Source organism: Branchiostoma lanceolatum, chromosome 5, assembly GCF_035083965.1.
Source record: "Branchiostoma lanceolatum isolate klBraLanc5 chromosome 5, klBraLanc5.hap2, whole genome shotgun sequence".
Taxonomy (NCBI): domain Eukaryota; kingdom Metazoa; phylum Chordata; class Leptocardii; order Amphioxiformes; family Branchiostomatidae; genus Branchiostoma; species Branchiostoma lanceolatum.
In genome coordinates this window covers 11556225-11570922 of record NC_089726.1, presented here as the reverse complement: position 1 = coordinate 11570922, position 14698 = coordinate 11556225, and the positions used below count along the sequence as shown (strand labels likewise).

Genomic DNA, 14698 nt, shown 5'->3' with positions numbered 1-14698 from the left:
TCTCCTGCAGCCAACTGTAATTAGATGTACTGGATAGGTCATATTGTTGTAACTGTTTATTTGTGGCTTGTTGGTAGTGATCTGATTGTGACATGACAAATCTGATCCTGTCATAACGGATGTTTGATTTAGATGTACATGTTTAGTACACAGCGCTTCATAACAAACCTTTCTCTCTCTACCACTTCTTTTTATCGTCACTTTTGGGGTTATCAAATTTTGTTACTAAATATTTAGAACATGAAGGAGAATCATGATTAGACATAAGAGGCATTTTGTTGAATGTCAGTGTCATACGTTTTCATATGCACTATGGACTGAAAAGTTTTGATATTTTTCTGTATACATTTTCTAGGCTGTACTTTCTATAGCTTGGTCTCTGTCAGACCCCACCTTACCATTGTCACATTCATGTATATTTTTTTCCATCAGAGAATAGAATTGGTATGACCATCACAGTAGTTTCCCTGTCTTGCACAGTCTCACAGATCATTCCCACCTTCACTCACTCACTTTCCCGCCTCTCTCCTGTACCCTGACTGTATTCAGACACGATTGTTTCCTTCCCACTGCTGCTCCCTGCTGGACTTCAAGCAAACAACAGGTCCAGTAGGGATCTGACAGGTAAATGCCTGCATTTCTCAGGGCTGTTCCATTGTTCACGTTCTGTCAAGGGCAGGCTGGAATATCTGGAAATCTATGAGGGCGAGCCAAAGAGTAATGTAGGTTGTAGCGTAGCAGGTTCATTTTTTTAATGAAATGAATAGAAATTTGGCACAAGGGTGAAGGTACATGTCGTCTTATCAAGACTGGAATTATCTCAATTTGATGTTCAGATTTGTATGAACAACTGGGTTTATTTCAATATTTGAGATATTTTAGTATCAGGAAGATACGTGTCTTTACCTTTATGCCAAAGTTCACATCATTTTATAAAAAGGTTGACCTACACGCACTATGATACAACTTGCATTACTTTCTGACTCGCCCTCGTAACAGAAAAACAAATGGATGAGGTTTATCAGATATTCCTGTTTTCCCCAGCTTGGGCTAATAGAATGGAAGAGCTCTCAGGTGTGGAGATTTGGCCTAAATATTGTTGCCAAGAAGAAAAGCATATTCATCGAAAGGTTTTGTTTGACTACTCAGAGATGTAGGTCTGAAAACTATTTGATGACCTCAGCAAAATGATAACTTGAGTAAAACTGAAAATTTTAGGCCAAATGTCCAACCCTGTTTTTGAGTTTTTTTAAAGCTTTTCTTGTGCTGTAGCTATACTTAAAAAGTTTTGTTGACCTTTCTGTTCATTTCAGACACACAACTGTTACTCAATATTCTTAAAAACACACGCACACTACAAACTTCAAGTGTTTGCTACAGTTCAATTACAGTCTTCCTCACAAAGATGATATAATGTACACTATTTGATTATCGTACATTAGATAATTATAAATCATGACAGTTTAAACTTTATTGGCTAAGAGAGAGCGAAAGAGACAGTTTTTTTGTGTAAATTTTTGTTCCCTTTTAAGTATCACGGGGGTCTCAAAGTGGTACTTCCTTGGTTACACTGTATGTCAAGCTATACATGTATTTGTGGCTGCATGAAACAAAGAGTGTTTCTCCCATCAGGAATGGTGGTGTCCATGAGTCTACTGCACGGAGAGCTGGCTCAAGTTCGACAGGAGAACGCCTTCCTCTTCAATAAGGGCGTGACCTTGGTCCGAAAACTGGGCTTCTCCGATGTCATCATGCCAGGTCAGGACGCTAAGATAGATAGCCATCTTCTGTCTACAGCAGGACAGCTGTATTATGAGATAAACTTGTGGTTCTTTAAATCAGAATAAGATGAAAAATATTCATAACTTCAACTCAGTTTTGCTTTTAATCTTTGAAGTAGGCAATCAGTTTTTATCTTAAATTCTTTAAGCTAGTTAGGAATGGAATTATTGTAAAATGATGATTACTTTGTAGAATCCTCTAATTTAAAGATAAAACTGTCGTTCTGCTGTTAGACCATATAGGGTGATGTATATTTGATACAAAGCACCCAAGTATACATAATACTTTGTCAAAGCAGTGCATTGTGTCTTCTTCAGGTGACATAAGGAATGACCTGTATGTGACCCTGGAGAGGGCAGAGTTTGAGAAGGGAGGGAAGACGACAGGGAAGAACGTGGAAGTGACCATGGTGGTGTTAGGGGAGGATGGGGAAGTACTACAGGTGAGACAAGGGCCTGTTTTTCTGTGCTGCCTACTCTGTGTGATGTGAAATTGCAACACAGATACAGTCAAACCTGCACATAAAGACCACTCAGATGACTGATGAAATCTGGTCCATGTAGACAGATGGTCACTATAGACAGGATTCTTATTCAATGGGAAAAATTTTCCAAGGGACAACCAAAAAGTGGTCACATTGGCCAGGTGGTCCTTATGTAGAGGTGGTCACTTGTACATGTTTGACTGAATTAGGATTGGGAAAAATTTACTAGGACTTCTGTTCTATAAAAGGTTGGCTGAGTTAAATTGTCAGCTGAGACAAATCTGCAGGAACAATTTTTTGAATCAATTAATCTGTGCATCTCTATCTTTAGGAGTGTATAAGTCTTGGTGAAGGAGAGTTGTACACTTCAGAGTACCAGTCTTATGTACTGTATCACAACAACAACCCCAGGTGGGGTGAAACCATCAAGGTAATGTACCTTAGAATTTGTGTTGTACCCATGGTCAGTATCTGTTTGACAGGTAAACTAGACCCCCTTTCCTTTAGACAGCGATTGATGAGCGACCATACAGTGAACAAAATTGGATTTGTGTGACCCTTGCTTTCATAATTGATGATGATGAAAAGTGTGATGATGAAAAGTGTTTAAAAAAAAGAAGAAAACAAAACATTTAAAAAGTTGTATTCTATGAAATTTGTTGAGTGCTATGACAAATCTTTGGTTGCACAGCGGTCGTTCTGCAGTCGCAGCCTCTAATGGAAAGGGTTTGTTAATGTTTACTGATAGACCTGCCAAAATGTAAAGATGCGTTGTTGCTTTAGATGAAGACATTCTTTTAAATTACAATGTCTATGTTTGATATACGATTGGGTATCGTGTATCACTGGTTTTGATTGTCTTTTCCAGCTTGCCGTTCCAATAGACAAGTTTTATGGGTCTCATCTGAGGTTTGAGTTCAGACATTGCTCTAGTAAGTACAGATTTTTGTTTTAAAGCAAATTGGAGTTGCATGTCTTATTTCTATAGCTGAATTATCAATTGTGAATAATTTTTCATGGTGCTTCTATGCCTTTGTGTACTTTTCTAATTGCTTTTTGTAAGACTTTCAAGAAAATTAGATAGCCTTGATTCAAATTCTATTGACATAGTGATAATTGATATAAAAACATCTCTAACTGCTATTTTCTTGTTTGCAGCAAAAGACAAGGATGTAAAAAAGTTGTTTGCCTTTGCCTTCACACCCCTGATGATTGGAGATGGTACGACCCTTCAGGATAGGCAACATGAACTCTTTGTCTACAAGGTAAACATGCTTTTCCATAAGACGTCTTTTTTATATTCTCTGTGTCAAATGTCGGCGAAATCAACATCTCAAGGTTCCCCAAAATGATATGACAATATTTTTTAATTACAAAAATACAATGACACAAATCCAGCTATGATGTTTGTTTGATACTATTTTATAGAAGGTACAGACGAAGCCATTGTACCTCGGATAAACGCACCTTCCATTTAATTGCACCGAATCCCAATATCCAAAACCGGTTCCCATTCACTGCATTGTTAGTGACTCCGCATATCTGCACCACGCATTGTCACCTATGCCGGATAACTGCACAATTTTTTTTCAAAAATCCTCGACAAGTTAACTGAAAAGGTGCGCTAAAATCGGCAAACGCGGTACAAATGAGCCGATACCTGCCGGTGTAAAGGCCCAATACCGCCAATATGTTTAAAACTGTTTTGAGTAACAAAAGAAGGCGGTCTCCATTGACAGTTACGTTGATAGGAATCGTATGGGAGGTCCCGGGCGGGTCACCCGTAATCAGTAGCCAAGTTTTAGTTTCAATTCCTAGTTTCATGGCGGTACATGATTTACGTAAATCGACAACTGCATTCTACGTAATGTAACACAGAAACTGTTATCCCATGAGTGGCATGACGATGTTTCAGAATGCCTCCCCTCCCCTGTAACATTACGTGTGTTGTAATGCGGTAGATCGCATGGAAAAATGATAATGCAAAAAAAGAATGCAAAATCAAAACAGGTTCGTAGTCATTTCTTTATTTTCAGCAATGGGTCAATAAAAAAGTTAATAACTGAATAATTTCGTCTGTTTTCTTTGTGCTAGTGTTTCTGACTAACAATACACCCCCTCGCCCATGGTGGTGCGGTCCAGCTGGGCATTTCGCATAATTGCACCAGCCGGATAATTGCACCAAAAACGCTGACAAATGGGTGGTGCAGTTAAGCGGATTCTACTGTACTTTTAAAACAAACACCAACCTTAAGGATAGTTTATTGTTGATCCCCAGTGTGAGGAGAATGTGAAGTTCCACTCCCCAGCCATGTACCTGACCAACCTACCCAGTTCAGGAGAGGACACCATCGGCACCATCGGGCTGTCAGAGGGAGGGGCAACCTTCCCCAGGAGCCCCAAGGAGACATTCGTCATCTCCACTGTTGTATGCTCTACAAAACTTACACAGAATGGTAGGCTGATGTTTCTTAAAACTTGATAGACAGTGCACATGTGAAAATGAGTTGTTTGTTATAAGTGCAGGCATTGTAGAAAAATAGGACAGTAAGTGAATCCATCCATTGTCATGCATGCATTTGCATTGCAAAATTTGTAAAAAAGGATTTTTTTCTGAGCAAAACATTAAAAAAAAAGAGTATTTGGACTTATACAATGTCCTCTTCCTTTGGATATGTACACTCAGATATTCTTTGTCTTAGATGTCATATTGGTCACAACTGTTGTTCGTAGCATGTGATATGTTGATGCCTTGTACTGTTCCAGTTGATCTGCTGGGTCTGCTGAAGTGGAAGGCCCACCCAGACAGAGTGCAGGACACTCTACAGAGGCTGACCAGGGTGGACGGGGAGGACATTGTGAAGGTCAGTGCCTTCATTCTTTCCTTTTAATCTTCAAGATGGTCTGGAGTAGTCATTGCTTTAAGGTCTACAGTTGTTTTCAGGACCCCCTGTACTTTAAAACTTATGTACACTAACTGCATTATAAAGCATTTCAAAATTGCAGATGGCAAATCACTGTCCTCTACATGGAGATTTTGCTTGAACAAAAAATTTAATCGTCATACAGGAAGATATTCAGACTATCTAAAACAGTATATATTCAGTGTTGTCTCTATCTTGTGTCTTGCAGTTCCTACATGACATCCTGGACACCCTGTTTGCCATCATGGATGAGAACACAGAGAAGTATGGGAAGCAGGTCTTCCAGGTCCTTGTGTTCATCATCGACATGCTCCACAGTGAGAAGTTCCAGCACTTCAGGGAGGTGTTGGACACCTACATCCAGAAACACTTCGCTGGGGCACTAGTGTACAAGTAAGTCTTCCCTTTAGTGTTTTTTTCAAGCAGACTTGTTTGCTTTGTCTGGAGATTTTCTATCTTAAGCACCCACCAATGAGAAGCACAAGTTTTATGTTATCATCATTATTATCATCATCTAATGATTGTGGTCATTATATTATATAATAAATGTCCATATTGTGACGATAGCCTGTGCTCACCCTTGCAGAGAACTGATAGCTTCCTTCAAAAGAACTTTGGACACTTCTGTGACATCAGGCATGGACAAGCAGGAACAGGCTCAGAATATGTTGAAGGTAGGTAAACTTTCATTATCATTACAGTTAGTACTGAAAGAGGTGATAGGCCTGTTGTCATGTTTCCCCTTGTGCTGATTCAACATTTCAGATTGTTTTGCCATACAAACCAAACCAAACCAAAACATAAAGACATGTGAATCACATTAGCATTTGTCATTCTTAATTTATGCTACAATTTGTTGTCACTATAAGTTAAGCTGTGTGTTCAGTGAGGAAGCCATAACACTACATCTTTCTGACATTTTGGGGCTTGTTTTATTCCATAGGCAATAGAGTATATTTTCAAATTCATCATCCAGTCCAGAGTATTGTATGGAAGGTATGTGCCATGTTCCCTTTACCAAAGCCTTGTTACCCTTTTCACAGTATTCCTTCCTCTTTTACCTGCATATCGAGGCAACATAGATATCATTTTGAAATATTCAAGAAATAGACACAGACTGATTTGATAAAGCTACAGATGTTTTCTCTTTGTATTCTGATCTATGTTGGAGACCTGTATTATCAGACCCAATGATCTGGTCAAAGATGAGTCAGTAGTGTGCTATTTTGGAAGGCCTGTTTTAAGTTAAAGGTTTGTACATGACTCATAGGCAAATGTTACCAATTATACCACAGACTGAATGAATGAACCACATACATGAACTTTACATTACACAGCTTATAAAGACCACTAGTTTTCCAAATGTTGACTGTGTAACTCCTGTTGTCATCAGAGCCACCTGCGGGCAGGAGGCAGAGTCTTTCAAGGACGACTTCATGACCATGTTCACATCCATCAACAGGGTGTTGGCACAACCTGTAGAAGCACTGCTGCAAGTTCAGGTTTGTTCCATAAGCTCTAGCAGGATAGCTTAAGCTGTGCCTTGTTGAAAACAAATGTTTGAAACTAAAAGTTAGTTCCAAATCCTTTTTGAGGCTGTAGGGGCAGTGGGTTGGTAAATTGTGAGAGAGGACCAAAGGGCTAAGCAGCTATAATAGGTTTGGATACCAGGCTAATACACTGTGGCACGTTATCGGAAGCCGTACCAACCCCTCTCCTTCCACCGCCTTTTACCTCCCCAAATAAAGTCAGGTACCCATTTTTACACCTGGATGGAGTGAGGAAAGTCTTGTAAAGTGCCTTTGTCAAGGACACAACGTCTAGCCAGATATGACAGGAATTGAACCAGTGACCTCTCGACTTTTGGGTCCGCCAGCCTAGCTACTCGGCCATTCAACGCCACAAAAAAGTATCTTGAAGAGTCACTAACACTGACAAAAATTTATTTTCAGGTGACCTTGTTAAAGTACTTTCATTCCATATACGATGAGCTGCTGAGATTATTTGACCTCCATGAGGTTGCCAGGTTCATCGCCAATGCTGTGGACAGCATTCCACTGGACCACAACATGACTCTCCTGAACCAGACCAAGCTGAAGTGTATTGAACACACCATCAAGGCAAACATATTCCGAGAAACAGGTGGGAGTCTAGATACATTTGTTAGCCTAATATGTAATCTTTGCCATTGCAAAAGGTGACAGAGACACAGACTATTTTACTTGACTTCTCTACATGTCATGTGAACATTTGGTCATCTAAATTTCTGGATATCAAGATTGTAGGTCTGTTTTGTCAAACAAAATTCACCATCATGTGTTTTAGTATATCTTGGAATATAGCTTGGAATATATCATAGACTTGCCCTTGGATGGAAGACAGGAAATCACTCTGTACGAGTGTCTGATGTTTTTGTGACATCCTAGTAAGTTGTTCATTTGGGATTAAAATATTTGAAACCACAGGGGAAAATGACACCCACCATTTGAGCTCTGTATTACCTCAAACTGATATAGAGTGATGATAATTAATCATGAAAATTGTTGGCGTCGTGTGGTGTAATGGATAGAACATCCGACTGTCAAACAAGGGGACCCCAGTTCGAAACTGAGCTGCCCCCAGACATGTCTGGACATGCGCCCCGACGTTGTGCCCTTGGGAAAGGCACTTAACACAAATTCCCTCACTTGACTCAGGTGTAAATGAGTACCTAGCTCTTCTAGAGTTGGGGACGTCCGTCGGATAGGACGTTAAATGGAGGTCCCGTGTTTGGGGAGAGCCACACCCCGCGCACGTTAAAGAACCCACCACATCTTTCGAAAAAGAGTAGGGGCATGCCCCTGTGTGCGATGGTCCAAATTCTTCTGTCTGGAGTTGGTGATTCACTACAAATCACCCGGATGGAGGCCTGGCGAACCTCCATCTCGTATCAGCCAAGTGTAGCAGATTCATCAACAAGTTGATGTTGGCTACCTAACCCAAAGAAGAAGAAGATGAAACAAAACATCCTAAAACCATTACCTGGTCCATGGAATCTCCCCCGTAGTTTCCCGTGCCATCCTGCTGTCGACATGTCTACGACACCTGTCCCACCACATGAGGCAGAAACAGGAGCTGAAACTGGGCGTGGCAGCCGTAGGTGACATCATCATACTCATCCAGGAGCTGTCTCATGACCAGGTAGGGCAACACTATACAGTCAAACCTGCCCAAGAAGACCACTCAGAGGACTGACAAAATCTAGTCTATGTGGACAGTTGGTCACTATAGACTGGATTATTGATGCTTGTGTCAAAGGGAAAAAGTATCTATGGTACGTACCCCCCAAAAGTGGTCACATTTGGCAGGCAGTCCTTATGTACAGGTGATGACTTGTACAGGTTTGACTATAATGGTTTTGCTAATTGGATTATAATAGATTAGCCAGACAATGAGATGAGAAGCCTGGGACAATATTGGTTTAGTCTCTGTATTGAAAGTGTATCATACGTGTGTAGATAAGCTTTTTGGTACCAAATTAAGGAGACATTTGCTCTAAATTCACCAGCCTGCCAGTACTGTTTAGTAGCTATCTTTTATTTGTTCTGGCAAAATAAGTTTCATAAAATTACTTGACTCTAGAGTTTATTGTTGTACATTCAGAGTCTGTCATATTGTAGCTGTTTCTCATTGTGGACTGTTGGACTTGAATGACTGTGTTTCCCCCCTGTCCAGTCCATGTCCAGTGTGGTACAGGAGAATGTCCAGTTACTGGTGGACAGTCTCCTGGAGCTGATGTTCCAGGGTGTCATGACCATCGACAGGACAGGAGAAGTGGCTGTGAGTGTCCAACACTTCTGTGTATTTTTCATATAAGATTGCTGTGTTACTAGAAAAGATACTGAAACCAATAAGCCCACCTGAATGTAACAAGATATAACAGTTTTAGTCATGTCAGCCTTTATTGCTTAGTAAGAAGAATTTTAAGATTAGTTTGTAGTTGACAAAAGTTGCTCTATTTTTGGTTGCATCAATACAGCTTCATCTATCTTTCAAATGTAGTTCTTTTTGTCATTAAGGTACTGCATCCTATATCCAGATATGCAAAATATGTCACTTCAACAATCACAGTTAGAGCTGGATTAGGAGATTTTTATCATTAAAAGTTGTAATGATAACCAACAAAAAAGAACTGCTAAGATCCAGCAACATTTTTCTTTGCAGGGTCACTATGTGTCATGCCTGATCGGCTTGTTGGGACTTATGAATGAGGAGCACTACAGATGTCTGCTGGAAGGGCTCACAGATAGGAAGAAACTAAGGGTATGGATACAACTCTTAATTGTCTTATCCTGTTGTTTTCCATGCAAACCATAACTTGAATCTTTAGAAGTATATTCAGTCTGTATATGCCTGTTTGTAAATTCATGTATTATGTTTTTATTCCTCATTCCATGCCTAACGTTTGCCAGGCATGGGTAGCTCTGTGGAAAACACAAAGATGCACCTCATAGCTGTGACGTTATTTACCAGACAAAAACATGTGATGATTTTTTCTCTCCATCTCTATTCCAGGACTTCCTGCTGAGAATATTCATCGTGTTCCGTGAGCTGGTCAAGCAGGACCACTTTCCTCGGGACTGGGTCACCATGAGGATGCTCACCAACAAGTATGTGATACAGTCGTTCACCTGTAACATTGCCTACAAGGCGCAGTATTGGGGAGTAAACCGTTCTTTCTCGCAGTCCTTAAACCCATGGCTGGATTGTCATCAGATTCAAGTGGTTCTTCCAAGCTTATGCAAAATCAGAGACAAAAAACAGAAAATTGTTTTGTTCAATTGTTATGTAATTCGTTTCTTCTGTGTGCTAAATGTGACATCTATCTGCTCCCCAGTGTGGTGCTGACTGCTCTGCAGTACTTCTCCCAGGCCCTGACTGAAACATTCCTCTTCATGTTCGACCAACAGGTAGGGCTGAACTTACAGATGGTTCTTTTATAAGCAATCTAAGTAGAGGAGCTAGTTGTAAAATTTTACCTGGTTCTTGCATTCATGTTCGCGATTGACGGAAAATATGCACTTTTATAGATAAGAAACAGGATGCATTGGTGATATATTGGATCACTCTCACTGATTTAGGTATATGTACTAAGTAGTCAATAAGTTATATATTAGTCACATGAAACTATTTGATATTGGTTTATTCAAAAACTTTGCCATTGTACTGTTGTGATTGGTGCTGAAAAATGGTAGTTAGAGTAGTATAATATGTTGATTAAAGATGATTAAGTAGATGAATATATTTTACACTGGGGTCCAAATCGAGATAAAATGATTCATTGTTCTCATCTTATGTTGAGTCATGAAATATTTTGGCCAATGAAGACTATGATAATGCCTATAACTATATAATGATAAACTGTATCAACCCTTTTCCAGCTGTGGAGCAGCTACTTTGGCCTTGCTGTAGCCTTCCTCACCCAGGCTAGTCTACAACTCGAGAGTTTCACTGAAGCCAAGAGAAACAAAATCCTGGAAAAGTAAGGAGGCACAATCATTCCTACAGACATGTCTGACCTTGTGTCTAGTGGCTTGTGCTCTTTGCCATTATTTTCATAAGACATAATTTCTGGTGGTAGGAAGTCATCAACATCAAATTGACATGTCTTTTTAACATACGATAACATGTACATACATGTAGGTGATAAATCAATTAAGGAATTTAATCACTTGTCAGTTCATAAATGCACAGCTAACTTCATTGTGGGACAGGCGTGATTAATTGCATTTCAATATCTGTCCATTGTGCAATATTAATGAAGCTATAGACTCTCTTCATACAAGCCAATTAGTATGAGTTACCCTTTGGGATTTCATGCAAAAATCCGTGCTTTTCCCCCCAGGCAAACATTATGATGTGGGCTTCCCATATTCCCATGGGGATTGGGATTATTTCCCACCCTGTCACTTCTGTCACTCTTGTGCTTTTATCTAATATTGATGTGCTTTTTCTGTGGCAGATACTGTGACATGAGGGTCCCTATGGGGTTTGAGATCCTCTCCATGTGGCAGAGTTTAGGTGAGTCATTGGGATCAGTTTTCCCCTGAGACCTCCCCTGGATGATGTCATGTTTTCTAGCTCTAATGGATTTGTACTATAATACTGATATTGGCATAGTCTGGGCTTCAGGTTTATCTGTAAGGTCATTAGCTTTTATCTGATTATTGTGGCATTTTCATTTGGTTTGAAATTGATGAATGATTTGTCAGATTCATACAAATGGTGAAGAGCTGATCTAATGCCTATTCATAATGAAACAATGACAGGTAGGTAGCATAAATGTGCTTTGTCCATTTTCTACATGTTTTGCTGAATATCAGGTCTATGCTTTGATGTGATCCACTTCTCCCCATGTTTGGTCTTTATTGTTGTATGTGTACCATGATTATGAAGACTGAAATGAGACTATTGGTTTATCACAGGTCTACTCTTTAAAGTGATCCTCTTCTCCCCATGTTTGGTCTTTGTTGTTGTATGTGTACCATGATTATGAAGTCTGAGATGAGACTGTTGTTTCATCACAGGAGAGCACAAGTTGAACTTCCTTCCTGGCATGGTGGGGTCCTTCCTGGAGATCTCCCTGGTCCCCGAGACAGAGCTGAGGAAGGCTCTCATACCGGTGTTCCACGACATGATGGAGTGTGAGCAGGCAACCAGAGGGAGCTTCAAGGAGGTGTGAACTTGAAGAACATTCTATGACATATAATATTTTATGGAGTGCAATGATAGGTGTGCAAGAATGCAAATTTTGAAAATCAAAATTCATACTATTTTCAAATTATTTCTTGTTGGCCAATAGCTCAGACAAACCAATAGAAAGTGAAGAAGATTTTACTAAAATGCAGGACATAACTGTTATTATGTTAATTTTATTGTTTTGTTTATTGGAACAAAAAGAACACATGAAAAGAAACAAATTTGTAGTGATACTGGATATGATTGTAACTTGTACCATTGGTCTTTTAACTTACAGTAACTGTTGTTGATTGTAATGATTCTCTGAATGCTGTGATGTTATATCTGTTATGTCCATGTTTTCAGGTTGAGTGTGAGATGATTGACAAGTTGGACATCCTGATCAGTCAGGACAAGGGGGATGACGAGTACAGGGAACTCTTCCACTCCATGTGAGTCAAGAGCTGTGGGCTTTATTTGTGTGTTTTAGATAAAACCTGATTAATAAATTGAAATAAAGCATATGGTAGATAGAATATCAAACAAGAGTCCGTAGGACACAATTCTCCGTGAAGTATTTATAGTATGTACAAGTATTGACCCACACAAATTGCATCTCTGCTCAGTCCAAGTAGTGTTTTAGAGAAAGTAAAGAAAAAGTGTTTGTTTATCTTTTTCTTTCAATACAGGAGTGGTCAACCTGCTGAAAAGTATGTTTTTACAGCATGGCACAGATGGGATCTAGAAATTCCGGGAAAAGTCACAAAGTTAGATCTAGATGGCCCCTTTTCAATTATCAACGAACCATTCAGCCTTACAAGTTACAACTAAGATGCATCAGAAATCACAAATATGCAGTAAATCCTCTTTCCACAATTTATTGCAGGCCAGCCTGATCTATAGCTATCAAGCTATTTGCAATAAAAAAGGCAAATCTATATTATCGTAACATTTCACGAAGGTCAAAGGTCACCGGATCTAACCACCCGGAAGTGAAACTGGCGCGCGCACTTTTCTGAGAGATATTTCTCAACAATTTTTCATCCCCTGTGTAAACTTTTTACATTGTCACAGCCTCCGTATTATAAACTACAAGTGTGGTAAGTTTGAAGGTCCAGAGATTTGCCATTTTCACACTGTGCGTAAAAATACATCGTCCGTCCCGTGCGCACATACTGTAAGCGAGTTGCGAGGGACACGGCATACTTAATACACAGACTGGAGCTCACTTGGCACATGTTCGCAGCTAAAACTCACAATTCCCGTTGCCGCATTGGTATGTAACTTGGTATATAGTTTCCTAGGTTGCGTGTGGTGATGCACGTTGTCTATTTTTCAATGTAACAGTGACTATACGATCACAGCAGGTTGGAAAGAATTATACCCCGTATCTGCCTGAAGTATTCTACTCAAGCGGAACGGATTATAGCACGGTGTCTACGGCAGGGCAGTGGGACATAGCATTAATTATAGGGGTGCAATTACAGTATTGCATTTACGATAAAAGTAGTTACGGTGTAACTAAGACATCGTGCATCACCACACCCAACCAGGCACACTATATGCCAAGTTACACACCGATACGACGACGGGATCGTGAGTTATAGCTGCGAACGCGCAAGCAAAAGCAATCCCAATACCCCAGAAGGAGGTCACACCTCCTTCCCGGAGTAATAAAAGATCAAAGCTGTACCTCTTTGGCCGAGTAAATACTACCATTGCAAGATAAAGAAAACAAATCCTTCAGCACATCCATAATTGTTGCTTTCCAAAAAGTCAATGTAAATTTTGACATCTTTAATTCTGTATTTTTTAAATGAATTTCTGCTTCAGCTTACTGGATCGTGTGCAAATAGAGAATGCAGACTGGCAGGAGACTGCAGGGTCTTTCGTCAACTCCATGACTAGACTACTGGAGAGGTTATTAGACTACAGGTCAGTTTTACTATTCTCTTCTTTGTTACCAAATCTTGACATCCCTGAGTTTTATCGATTTATATCAGCATTTAGAAAGAGCGACAAACTTTGGTTAAGTCTATTACTTGTACTAGCGGGCAGTGTCAGAGTCAGTTGTTGGACTCTTTCAAAGATACTGTATTCCGTTGTTCAATGTAGATCAGTTTTTAACTGAGTTGTCTTGTCCCTTTCAGACATGTAATGAAGGGCAGTGAGAACAGAGACAAGAGAATGGGATGCACTGTCAGCCTTCTGGTAAGTCATTGTTTTCTGCCATGTACTGTAATGTGAAGTTTCAAATACCAGAAATGCAGCTAAGATTTGTGCTATGACTGAGTTGACATAGTGGCAATTTTTCTGCATGACATGGCATCAGTTTATAATGTGATGTCTATATTGCATCAAGACCTGAAAGTATCTTCATTCTATATTCATTTATCATTGAAATAACCAACATGTACTCATTATAAATAGTTGACCAATCTTTTCTTTTTATTCAATGCGTCACATTTATCTAATGAGCAATTTTTTTCTTTTTTTCTCCACAACAGCACTTCTACCACAGTGACATCCAGCGTGAGGAGATGTACATCCGCTACATCTACAAGCTGCACGACATGCACAAGGAGGCGGAGAACTACACGGAGGCCGGCTTCACCCTGCTGCTGCACGCTCACATGCTGAACTGGACCTGTCTCATGCTGCCCGACGACGAGTGGTATCCACGGCAACAGGAGAGGGAGAGAAAAGAGAAGATCTATGTCATGGTTATCGAGTACTTTGACAAGGGGAAGGTGAGGTGGTTTTATCATATATGGTTGGAGGAGAAATCTTT

General features: G+C 39.9%; 1 protein-coding gene across 5 annotated transcripts in view; it reads left to right on the top strand.

The window, feature by feature from the left end:
* The window catches only part of LOC136435102 (dedicator of cytokinesis protein 3-like), a 45754-nt gene that overhangs the window by 15536 nt on the left and 15520 nt on the right, over positions 1–14698 (top strand). For 3 of the 5 annotated variants that reach the window (XM_066428317.1, XM_066428321.1, XM_066428316.1), the window contains 25 exons: positions 550–624; positions 1633–1758; positions 2100–2224; positions 2598–2696; positions 3135–3198; positions 3425–3531; positions 4545–4722; positions 5033–5130; positions 5399–5583; positions 5777–5864; positions 6134–6186; positions 6584–6692; positions 7143–7332; positions 8237–8370; positions 8905–9009; positions 9394–9492; positions 9745–9839; positions 10067–10139; positions 10611–10711; positions 11192–11250; positions 11757–11905; positions 12274–12359; positions 13741–13842; positions 14058–14118; positions 14415–14657. In XM_066428317.1, the coding sequence (XP_066284414.1) occupies positions 550–624; positions 1633–1758; positions 2100–2224; positions 2598–2696; positions 3135–3198; positions 3425–3531; positions 4545–4722; positions 5033–5130; positions 5399–5583; positions 5777–5864; positions 6134–6186; positions 6584–6692; positions 7143–7332; positions 8237–8370; positions 8905–9009; positions 9394–9492; positions 9745–9839; positions 10067–10139; positions 10611–10711; positions 11192–11250; positions 11757–11905; positions 12274–12359; positions 13741–13842; positions 14058–14118; positions 14415–14657 (2804 nt within the window). The remainder of the gene's footprint in view (positions 1–549; positions 625–1632; positions 1759–2099; positions 2225–2597; positions 2697–3134; positions 3199–3424; positions 3532–4544; positions 4723–5032; positions 5131–5398; positions 5584–5776; positions 5865–6133; positions 6187–6583; positions 6693–7142; positions 7333–8236; positions 8371–8904; positions 9010–9393; positions 9493–9744; positions 9840–10066; positions 10140–10610; positions 10712–11191; positions 11251–11756; positions 11906–12273; positions 12360–13740; positions 13843–14057; positions 14119–14414; positions 14658–14698) is intronic. The other 2 variants (XM_066428318.1, XM_066428320.1) reach the window with 2 other exon arrangements.